The sequence below is a fragment of the Arctopsyche grandis genome, chromosome 6 (assembly GCF_051622035.1).
Source record: "Arctopsyche grandis isolate Sample6627 chromosome 6, ASM5162203v2, whole genome shotgun sequence".
Taxonomy (NCBI): domain Eukaryota; kingdom Metazoa; phylum Arthropoda; class Insecta; order Trichoptera; family Hydropsychidae; genus Arctopsyche; species Arctopsyche grandis.
This window is the reverse complement of record NC_135360.1, coordinates 7,514,123-7,526,515: the sequence shown is the minus strand read 5'-3', so window position 1 is coordinate 7,526,515 and position 12,393 is coordinate 7,514,123. Positions and strand designations below refer to the sequence as shown.

Genomic DNA, 12,393 nt, shown 5'->3' with positions numbered 1-12,393 from the left:
ATAAAGTGCATACGTAATAATAATCAAGTGAAGAAAAATATTTTGAAATTAATAATTCCGAAAAAAATTGTCTATAAAATTTAATGAGATAATTTACATCAAAAATTTATTATTTATATAAAAAAATGAAAATTAAAAATTGAAGATTTGCAATAGTACTAAGTATGATGATAAATTGATCTACTTTATTTTAATCTTATGCAACTTCAATTTGAAACCTAATATTTCGGATAAGACGCCCGAAAGAGCTGAAAGTACAACGACTTTAGTTATAGTATATAAATACGGATTTGCACTCAATCCTGATATCTTGAAGGGGCTCTCCAACTCCTAAAAAAAAATAAAAGAGAAAAAAAATTAACAATAACATCATTAAAAAAACAAAACAAATAATAAAAGCATTCTGTATTCTATAAAAAAGCAGTTGATCAAGCTTAAATGCCCACCGCGTTAAAGGTCTGTTCAAACCTAACCATCACGAACCGGCAGCAGCAGGTATCATGCAAGTACGGACAGTATAAATGCGTCCATATAGAATGTATCAAAGAATACTGTCCGTACTTGCAGGATACCTGCTGCTGCCGGTTTGTGCTGGATAGCTATGAACAGACCCTAACAAGTGCTTAAGTTTAACCGTTTGCCCGTGGCCGTCTTCTATGGCAGCTTTGGGCGGCAAGTCTGCAGCGCGGCTGTCTTCCATAGAATTTCTGAACTTTGCACGGGATTTTGAGCCTTATATGCGTCTATTTCAACTGTTTTAAGGTTCAAATTGGTTGAATATATTACTGAGAGTTGAATGCCATCTATTCAATTTGCTTAAAATGAATATATACCAGTCAAAATTAGTTTTTTGTGGAACCATACTGAAACCTCGTTTATGTGACGTCACGTCTGTTGAAAAATGGCTAGTAAGTAAGCTACTTTTGCTCATCAGTACCTAAAGCTGAAAAATGTATACTTTGGGCGACAAGTCTGTAGCGCGGCTGTCTTCCATAGAATTTCTGAACTTGGCAAAGGATTTTGAGGCTTATATGCACCTATTTCAACTGTTTTAAGGTTCAAAATTGGTTGAATATATTACAGAGAGTTGAATGCCATCTATTAAATTTGATTAAAATGAATATATACCAGTCAAAATTAGTTTTTTGTGGAACCATACTGAAACCTCGTTTATGTGACGTCACGTTTTCATACAATTATGAAGAATGATTGTTTGACAATTAATCCGAAACTACGAGATATATTATGTATTTTATTGTTTAAAATAATACTTTATGTGTTAATTAACATATCTGTTTACTTGAGTAAATATTAAAATCTATATTTAAGGTCGAAAACTCGATTGCCAAATTCGCGAAAAAGGTGTCGCGTACAGGGCTTGTTCGCTATATTTATTGCCGCGGGCAAAAGGGTATGTTAGGTTTGTGATCAATTATCAAAAGTTACCTTCAAGAGATCGGCAGCTAATTTCAACACGTTATTAGCAACGGAGAGTCGATCTTTGCTAGCTGGACGCCTTTCCATCGCCAGGTGCAGGTTAATCTGCTCAGTGAGCAAAACCGGCATGCACCTATGCTTTCGACTGGCTCGGGTTCCAAGAGCGACCAGCCTCAAAAGCACGGCACCCAGAGCCACAGCCCAACCGAGAGTTTCGGCCGTCCGAGAAAAGTCACCTTGACTTTGATCCTACAAACATGATCAAATTAATCACCGCAATCTAAATAAAATCCCATTTAACAAAAAAAAAAAAACCCAATACATACCTGTAATAGATCAATAACGAGGAATGATATCAAAAGTACTAATAAAATAAATGCAGCAGACACGATAATGTCAACAGATCTTTGCGGTCCTCGTCTCTGGAAATAGACATGATTGATTAAACTCGGAATGGTACATTTGGCGAATATCTAATCAGTATCTAGCGCTGTAACAATGAGTGATACAAGTTCGTGTAGTTTAACCCTTTGAGTGCTGACGTCTTTTCTGATGAAATCCCGCCAGGCTGAAAATTTCGCCAACAATTCCAACTAGAATTATTTAGAAATCCCAATAGAAAGCAGGTATAAAAATTGTATCTAATCCAAACAAACCTTAGATAACTACCGCCGAGGATTTCGAGTTTTGTAAAGGTGTGTTTAGACTCTCTAATATATCTTGCAACAATATAAAATAAACAAAAGAAGTCTATTAATGAATGTACTTTTCCAAAACTAGTTCCATCTTCTTCATTGTTGTTAAAATGTAATGCTCACAATCTAAATGCTAAGCCACAATCTAAAATACTCAGAAACTAGGGGTTTCCATCGAGAAATTCTGCTATAGTTATAAATTCAGAAATTCCGGTGTAGACCAGTCTTTATAAACATTGATACGGATTACACGACCCATGTTCAATGCATTTTTTTTCAACGCTACCTGGAAAGGCTTAGCGGGTAGTATTCTTGTTTACTTTGTACATGCTCAAAATACAACGCCTATCGGGGTTTTTCAGGCCTATGGCCTTGTTGGCAAAACGCCGATCAGCGTTGGTCAACATTCAAAGGGTTAAGTACTGTTATGGCAAACGAATTAACGCTTTGACAGAGATACCAAATAAGTGTTTTCGAATAAAAATCATATATACCATGAGGTACGATCGTACAGAGAGCCAAGTCTTTATATTTCGAACTCTGTTCAGACGAAAGTGAGGTAGAGACGATTGACGGGCACGTCTGGCCGATGTCAAGTGAGAGAAGAGTTTGGCGTATAAAAATCGTTGGTTGAAAGCTCGTTGGGCGACAGTTAAAAGGAAAAAAATAAGTACGCCTGATCCTAGTCGGAGAAACGTGGCCAACAGATTAATTATACGCTCCCTGTAACATGATAAAAATAGCTTATAAAGTATTCTGAATGAATGATATGAGAAATGCACATACAATACAATAGCATACCAAAGGGTCACACCAAATGCAGCACATACAAGTTGAAACGGCGAATTCGACAAGAAAAGTACAGGTAAATCCCAAACAGTCACCTGATCGCTACCGGTTTCGATGAGTATCTAAAAATCATTGATTCAATGAAGTATTAAAATCAAATATACATTGATCATAAATACAATATGTAATATGTACTTGTAGTAAACGCGTGATTGGAGGTATAGCAGCTAGGGTAGCCGCTACGAGAGTGCCAGGCCAGAGTCCTCCGTCGATTCTGTTCAGGGCCAGTTCGGCTCGTCGGACTACCGCGTGACTGATTTCGACTACCGACATCGGAGTCTTCAAGATACGTCCATTCTCCCAGATAGTACACGATACTAAAAATCAATATACAACGAATATTAACATACGATGATAATTGAATATTTACATATGTATGAAAAAAAAAATTAACCTCGATCACTAGCCGGGTTTAAAATCGTGAAAGGTTCCCATGCAGAATCGCCTTCTAAGCCTTCAGATTCGGATTCGTCAGGCTCTGAGTAATAGCTGCACTCTTCACCTGGAATTGTTAATTGGTTATTTATTTTACTATATATATGTAGTAGTTGATGGGTGACCGTCACCGCACCGAATGTTAAAAAATCGAAAATGTTCGTTTACCATGAATACATATGAAAAACGGTTAGTATATATATATCAGTGGCGTGCGGTAAAACTATCTCTCCCCCTGTCGTACATCCTCACTAAATTTGCGCGAGCAGGATACAACAGGAACAAGAGGAACAGGCTTTTCCTCCAGTATCCTGCGCGCGCACATTAAACAAGGCTGTATGACAAAAAGAGAGATAATTTCACCGCATGCCACTGATATATATTATATATACATAGTACTGTTTACCATGCATCCTTGTTTTTTGATCTTTCGACTTAAGATCTTTCGATTTTCGATCTTTGTCTTCAAATATTTGCTTTTTCGATCTATTGACTTTCCCTGCCGTGAAGTAGACCCAATATGTATGAATGGAAATTTCAAACTAAATCTTTTAAATAATACTTTTTTTTGTATGTAGTTTGAAGGATTCAAAAACACACAAGCTTTTCTGACGGCCTTTGAATGAAGTTTAATTAAAAACGCAGCGTATATGTTTTCGGCCCATAATTAAAAGTTTAAAGCTTTTATTTTCATTTGAGATTGGTCTGGAATTGGATGTGAATAATAATTTTCGTAACGGCCTCAATACGAATCGCAACCAACTTACTATTAGTAGTTTGAGCAAAATCTGCATGTTGTGACGGCGCTGACGCAGATGCTGTATCACACTCTTCCTCACTCGACGATGTGATATGAGTACCGCGATCCTGTCATAAACAAACTATTAACAAAACTTCACAAAAAAAAACCACATTCAATTTCATTTCCTAATTTACTATGAAGCTAAATGTTTATACACTTTCCAAAACCTAAGTAATAAAAACGTGAAAAAATACAAGCATTAATTTTCATATATAAGGAACAGTTTGGTGATTATTCCGCAAAAAGTGATGTCGAGCGAATCGCTAAAATCTCGATCACGGAACATCTAGCTCCTAAAAACTCCATCAATCGAAAGCTAACCACGCGAAACATTGTACTAACGAGAGATCGAGTGCCAGATGTTCCGTGGTCGAGATTTTAGTGACTTAGTTTTAATTTAGATCACTTTTTGCGGAATAATCCGTTCACCACGAGGAACAATGTATCTCAAACAGAGAAATTTAATATTGATAGTGTTACGTACACCGCCGAGTAAGTGCAATCGGATTAGGCCGAGTAGCATCCCAGAAACTGTGTGGCCGTTATAATTGGTTTCAAGGATTATCTCCAGACTAAGTGCAAGTAGGCTTTTTGGCCGCTATTGGTCCCTTCTCAGAAGTGAACGATAGCGTGGGACTGAGTGTCGTGGGAATACATATTCGGGTATATGCCTAAACAATAGGGAAGTAACCGGACGTCGAAGATGCCCTGAGCGACCTATCCGTTATAAGGCGGTACTTAGGCGATATCAAGACATTCTGGACGGAGCACTGCCAGTGTGTGTATCTCCTTAATCACCAATAAATGCTGTGAAACGACTTTGGCCTTTTACTTGGATCCTCCACCCACCCCTACGCAAAAACAGTATGTATGTGTCTCCATAGTGCATTAGTAAATGAAATAAAATAAATCTAATTACTTTTCGAGACTTTCTTCCACGGCATTCAGATCTCGATCCATGTTTTTCTTTAACTTTGAGCCAGTTGAAATCATACCACTCGTCGCTCTCACAGTGCCCCTGATCTCCACTCAGATTGGTGCTGCTTCCACCGTCGCTGCACAGTTGAGGACCCCGACGAAATCGCACGGTATTACCGCTACCGACAGACACATTCTCATACGTCTTGCTGTCTTTGGAATCGGCGTTGTCCCAATAGTCAGGATCGCTCTTCTTGTCAGTGAATGGATAAAACTTCCTATCGAATTGGTTCATCTTGTTCATCGACCTCTTCGGTCTTTTGTCTTTGTACTGTTTGAGATTCGGAACGTCTTCGCAACCGTGAACCTTATCCTTATTCGAGTCGACCACCTCATCTTTTTCAGCTTCGGCGCTAGAGTCGGGCGTTTTCTTTGTGACGTTGTAATCGTCACCATTTTCGCTACCGTTAGAGTTGTTCCCATTTAGACTTTCAAAGCCGTCGTCTCCCTCGGCGCTAAATCTCGCATTTCTGACATTGCCGTTGGCACGTCGTCGTCTGAGGATCGGGCTGCTATTATTATCATCATCTAAAGATTTTCTACGCGTGGCTGAAACGCTGTCCAAGTTGAATTTGACGCACTGGCTCGTCGGAGGCGTCAAACTCAAAGTCGGTATTTGCAGATTCTCATTCCATTTGTTTTCCTTTTCTTCAGTTTCCTCGTCGAAATTCTCCGTTTGCGTAGACGCATTGACTGGTGTACTAGCTTTGGCTGGTCTGAGTGCCGACGATAGATCAGACGGTGGATTTAAAATATCAGCAGATCTGAACATATAAAAGCACACGATTACAATTCGATTAAATCATGTACACGTGTGTGTAATTTACAATGGATAGATACGGAAGTAATTACGATGCGTCAACATCCGATATCAGACTTGATTGATGACATTTGTGGAGCATAAGCTCGACGCATTAAAATACCACTCATTTATATGATAACTTATGAACTGGTCACGAATCTTTGAATAATTACCATAGATATAGAATACATAGATACGCCCTGACGCTCTAAGCCGATCACCCTTTTGATGCATGCACACTCTCTCTCAGTAGCTAGTTAGCTTCTAAGTCGGAAGGTCGATTGACGTTCTTCGAAAATGCCAACATATTCAGTGAAATTGTGTTACAATTACTCAAGAAAACATAAAAAGGCGGATGGCATCACATATCATAAATAAGAATTAATATATAATGTCTTCAATTATAGTAGTATTTAACATATAATGAAATATCGGCGCGATGTATGTAGTGTTGTATGCAGTGATTGAACAGCGGTCGACATCCTCTGCCACAGATGTCTTTAAATGCACACGTATATCTTGTTGGCACTGAAGGAAATTCAGAAATCGACATTAAGTTTAAAACTACAAACAATGAACTAAATATTAAAGTGTCAGCTTTAAAATTGATCCTTGTGGAAGTTACTAATATTTAAATATTGTAATAGTTAATGATGGTTTTATTATAGTAACATACATTTGTAGTTTAATATGGTGTGTATAGCTAAATATTTTTTTCTTAATATGGCTTTATTAGTTTGGTTTACTGTCACGCGGAGTGTCCAATAAAATAAAATTTCAGTGCATGTACATATGTACATAAACTGGTTGCTGACCACTGCCGCCCGCTGCGTCGAACTTTTTTTTCACCACTTCCCCGCTAGTTAAACCCCCCGCACCCCTCAGTTAATGGCGACAAGATCTCCAACGAAATTTGTATGTAAAGGCATATCTATGTATTCTATATCTATGATCATTACAGTTAGCAAAAATTACAGAGAAAACATTTCAATTTAAAAATTATTCTATCAGTCTTATATTGCACCGTTACAAACCTAAAAATTTCACTTTCCTCCACTCCAGAAGATAACAAGCACGACCTTTTCCTATCATGATTCAAAGATCGGCTGCATCTACAAGCACACACATACACATGTGTTACGATACTTACAAAAAGATAATAGGAGAATATCAACGAATGAAATATACCTATGACTTATTGGATGCGTGTGAGCCGTACTCACAATGAAAGCGTGCACCACTCCCAATCCAGCCATGAGAAACAACGGCACCAAAATGCACGAGCCCTAAAATTTGCATACAATGTAAGTACAGCACAGTAAGTATGTAAATTATGCAATATATAATATGTACTCACGTCTAGGTTTGCCGAGGAAGGAGCTAATAGATACAGTATGGTGTTCGTGACTTGTAGAATCCACAGTGCAAAGAATAGCCGAGTGGCTAGAGACGAGGTGTGTAATGTCCACCATCGTTTCCAAAATGGAAATAACAATACTCGAGCTAGGGCTAGCCGTACTATTGTGCTGAGACCTTGCACTGGTTTTGCTTTTGGAAATGATGATCCTGAGTGGAAGAAAGGGAATACATCTTTTTATTTTTTTTCTGAATTTATAACATCTAATGATGGGTATGGTGCAAACGATCGACAAGCGCCAGACAGACTGAACCACAGATTAACTGGATGGCTGCTTTAAACGCAATTCTCGACTTCACGAATGATAGATTGCACATCAGATGACGAGTAAACTTTCGATGTGCACAGATGCAATTATTAAAATTGAGTTGGATCTTTCTGGCGAGTTTAATAAGGCAAAATTCGGAACCAAAGTATCAGAAGCAAAGAACGTATACAGGGTAGGTATGTCGGGACTTCGGATAGATTTCGTTTAGTGTAAGTGCGAGCAGTGCGCACGCATAAGGTACACGTGTCGTTAATCTGTGGTTCAGTCTGTCTGGCGCTTGTCGATCGTTTGCACCGCATCGCTAACGATATACACCAGCTTTGCATGGGTTCGTTTTTGAAAAGGGTAATAAAAAAAAGCTGTATAAGTTTGTATCTATTGAAAATGGATCCACATGCACATGCAGGAACTTTTATTCTATATATTATTATGATTTTGTGGTACTTATTGGTTATACGGGCGCATACGAACATCGAGTACACACAATTACACTGAAAATACAAATACATCGTAGTATGGCTCGTCACAACATGAAAAGTTATTTAGTTTATGTGACGGGATATATGTATGTAATACAAAACCAAGATCCATTTGAAGAGATTATCTCTGCAATAAGGCAATACTGGCCTCGTAGACATACATATGTAAGTAAGGATAATAAAATTACTTGAGAAATGCTTTTTCAATATTGTTCGACATAATCCCAATCAGTGATTGCGTACTGTCACTTTACTAAAAGGTCATTCACGTAACTGTCGTGTATTTGTATGTGTATGTAAGTGTAAGTTTATGTATATTCGATGCTCGAATGCGCCCGTATAACCAACAAGTACCGATTTTGCTATACGATAGTCTACATGTAGTTATTAATTGGCCTTTGCAACTATTTAGTGCATAAATTTGGTAACTTAGATGTTAAAATTAGTTAGAAACTTGTTATTTTCGAATTTTATGTTAGACCCCTTTGAAAGTGTAATATATAATATTTTTATCAATGATTTTAGAATGGTATTAAAAAATCAATAAATAGCATATTGTGTTTCACACTAGCAGAAAGAGTATATTTTTCCCTGTAGAAAAGTGCATGTATAAAATACGATATTGTATAAAATTTTTGGTAACTAATATGTATATTATCAATTTGCATATATTCGTTTCCTATACATTTAAAACCTCATAATCGTAAAATACTCTTTTGGAAAATAAAAACACTATTTCTAAACTAAAGGATTCGATAATGGGTATTATTTAATTGTTAATTAATATTTATTTATATTGTTTAGTCTAAAAAACGTGTTCCTTAATACGTAGTGAATGTTTTATAATACAACAGTCACAGCATAGTGCACTGGTAGAGCTATTGCATACAAGTAGATAGGTCGTGGGTCCAAGTCCCAGCCAAAAACGCTGCTGGCGAGCTTTTGTGGTTATTAAAAAAAAAACACAGATTAACCGTCTCATTTTAGAATTTTCCAATTTTTTCTAGCTTAATTGTTGATACGGATCCAATAAATCAATAACCTCCCCTCTCAGTTTCACCCAAATTCTAATTATTAGCATCTCGAATTTGTTAAATCTTATAAAATGATACCTACAAAAGGTATTTCTCGCAAATGTGCTGTGTATCAAAATTTTGTTGATTGTCCATAGATGTCTCTATTGTATTCTATGTTTGGAAAATTGTTAGTACGTATGTACAAAAATATGTGTCGCCTTGAGGGTAATTCCTGTCATGGCACATTTGATGTATGTATTTAATAATATTTATATAGATATAAGTACCCCTGACGAGATCAATATCTATGAGATCAGGTTGTAATTTGGTTGATTTTAAAGGGGCGTGACGCAGTCCTTGTACTATTCGTTGTTCTATTGTAGTTTCCCATTCTTGTTTGTCGTAAGTTCCAATCTTTTTTTGGTACCTAAAAGATTAAATCAAAATGTTTTATTTATAATCAACGTTTATGTGCGAGTTTAATAAGTAATCATAACAATACCATGCAGCAAGTTCTGTCATATTAGACGTCTTATTTAGTAATATTTCAAATCCGAAATTGACTCGCCAAGTTTATAGTCATCGTACGGCTCTTTCTGAAAGTGACAAAACATTTAAATTAGTCCCCGTATTTATAAATTTATCAAAACTAAATTTAAACGAAGATAACGGAACACATGTGGAAATCAACAATAGCTCTCTTATCAGAGATGAAAACTATGCAAACAAATTTTGTTATGTTATTTCAAAACCAACTGTACTTCATCGACGTCATGCATTTCGTCGTTGTTCAACGATTGTTCATATCGATCATTTGTGCGTGGATGCCAATTAGTTTGTCTCCGACAAATATGTCAATTACGACGTCCTGCCTATCATCAAACACGCTCGTTAAAATATTACAGGCTATTATTAGTATTATATAAGTGGAATTGTGAAAGGGGTCGACTTTAACGGTACATACATACATAGAGAGTTTATCGAATTACAACAGATGTTGATCGAGTTTAGTGTGATGTGTACCAGTGGTTGACACATTAAAAAAACTCAGTTTGCTTCAAGTTATTCGGATCTAATCCACTTACATATACAAACTAATCCACTTACATATACAGACTAGTGTTTAGCACATATGCTTTCGAACATAGTGGTCACGGGTTCCAGTCCCATTGGTTTCTGCCGGACAGACCTTGTTTTGTAACTCCAGGTCGATCGTTTCTTATCAGAGTTTGCCCTTTTTACATACCTCCTTTACGTTTCACATGGCTTTCGTGTTAGTGGTAATTTTTATCTCTTATCCGATCGTTTTTATCTGATTTTCATTGAAACAGCTCCAAAAAATTGGCAACCTTTACCCATTTCTGGCAATTTTCGAGTTTTCAGCATCTCGAATTTCAGTGATTCGTATAAAAATGCTATAAATTTGTCCATAAACGTCTCGCAAATTACTAGTTTTTCAACTTCTCGAAATTTGACAATGTACATACATATGAAGGGCTCGGGGCAAGATAGTGTCAACCATTATTTTGGTCCAAATTTTTCTGAATATGCCATTTATGTAACTTAATCATTTTACATAGGATGGCATATTCAGGAAAATTTGGACCAAAATGATGGTTGACACTATCTTGCCCCCGAGCCCTTCATATATAAAAGTGCTCCGAAAATTTAAGGTTATCAAAAATTTATCCATAGATGTTTGTATGATGCTTTGTTAAAATTATTCCAAACATTGTATATTGTTTGTAATTGACTAGAAAGGCGCATTGGGGTTTACCTGTTAGGCCTTCCCGGCATATATGTATGTAAAAATAAATAAATATTAAACGAAAAAGATTCATATTACTAATGTGGATTGGATCCTTTATGCTTTTCATATATGTATGTATGTATGTTCCCATCGTTTACAGAGCTTTGTTATATATACCTTTAGTATATGAAAACCAATATTGGTCTGAGCATTTCAACTAATCAAGAGGAATTGCCTTTATTTTTTTCCTACTAAAGATATAGGATGTGTAAATGTACCAGTGTATGACTTGACTAGTAGTAAAATTTAGAGCATTGTGTGAGAAATTTAAATTTAAAGTGTCAACTAATTATAACACAAAATGTTTTGTTTTTATTTTCAAATCGCCTTTAATACAGTCGAACTTTAATAATAATCAAAAAATTTGGCGCGAATTATGTAAAAATGATATGACAGTACTATAAATAACCTTGAAAGCGAAAACTGTAAAAAAAAGTGAGCGTGAAATTTCACGGCTATTGTAAAACAATCAACAAACACAGAGCCATTTGGACAGTTTCCAAAGGGGAAATTGACGCGCGACAATGACAGTGGCAGTTCAATGTCAACGTTTCGCAAGGAATGCAATTGATAAGATGTAAACAAATTAAGATTTGCCGCACAACGAAAGTCGAATCGATACATAGGGGAATGTATTTTAAAACGGCGAGGACGAGATCAGATGCGAACGATGAATGACTATGTGTAGCGATTGCGCGATCGATCTACGACATTTTGCACGTCGATTTCTGCGATCGAATAGAGCGTTTCATTGGAGTAAAAATAACAAACCGAGGTATCGCGTGGAAAATTTCGACACGTCCAAACTCCACGAACAACGCGTGACAACTGGCGAACTGGTCGCTGCAGCTGCGACCGGGACAGCCACTGCTGCCAACAGAACCCCTTTCCATTACTAAATCCTCGATAACTTGAAATACAAATACGTAAATAATTCGCAATCGAAACGTTAAACGTGAATATTCATCTTTACAAACATCCTTTGTATTAAAAATTTCAAAATCTGTACGTCTTAGTATAAATTCTGCACGTATATTCCTGTATTAAATGCATATATGAATATTTAAATTTTTGTCAATATTGCAATAGGAAACTTTCACTGAAAGTTTTCACTTTTATGATGTTGCATTTTAATTTACCTTTATACATACATATAGTGTGTCATTACTTATTGCTGAATAATGATTTGTACACTAGTGTCACCCCAATCTTGGATCAACGGGTTTCCAATTGTTTTCAATTTATATATATTATATTTGTATATGTATACTTCGAAAAAAGTTTTTTTCGCTTTACCTGCTATGTAATTGAACTGCGACATTGTAATCGTCGAAAACAATTTTCAAGATCTGTATAATTTTTGATAAAAGTTATATTAATTTTTACATTTTTAACGGGTTTCCGG

General features: G+C 36.4%; 1 protein-coding gene across 1 annotated transcript; it reads right to left on the bottom strand.

Annotated features, from left to right (window-relative positions):
- phtf (putative homeodomain transcription factor) lies at positions 1–11,845 on the bottom strand. The gene is made up of 15 exons (XM_077432768.1): positions 11,760–11,845; positions 9,681–9,774; positions 9,466–9,605; positions 7,356–7,564; positions 7,187–7,284; positions 7,033–7,110; positions 5,138–5,960; positions 4,184–4,283; positions 3,376–3,483; positions 3,117–3,298; positions 2,934–3,043; positions 2,627–2,855; positions 1,764–1,859; positions 1,447–1,686; positions 1–330 (listed from the first exon to the last, which is right to left on the bottom strand). The coding sequence occupies exons 2-15, from the start codon at positions 9,698–9,700 to the stop codon at positions 181–183; spliced, it is 2,583 nt and encodes an 860-aa protein (XP_077288894.1). The 5' UTR covers positions 9,701–9,774; positions 11,760–11,845; the 3' UTR covers positions 1–180.
- Between the last annotated feature and the right edge of the window lie 548 nt (positions 11,846–12,393).

What these genes read in the sequence shown, in the direction of transcription:
- phtf (XM_077432768.1), bottom strand. Translation starts at nt 9,700, where the DNA reads ATGACAGAACTTGCTGCATG. An exon ending in ATGACAGAACTTGCTGCATG is followed by an intron (nt 9,606 to 9,680) that starts GTATTGTTATGA and finishes TTAATCTTTTAG; the next exon opens with GTACCAAAAAAAGATTGGAA. An exon ending in GTGGAAGAAAGTCTCGAAAA is followed by an intron (nt 4,284 to 5,137) that starts GTAATTAGATTT and finishes TGTTTATGACAG; the next exon opens with GATCGCGGTACTCATATCAC.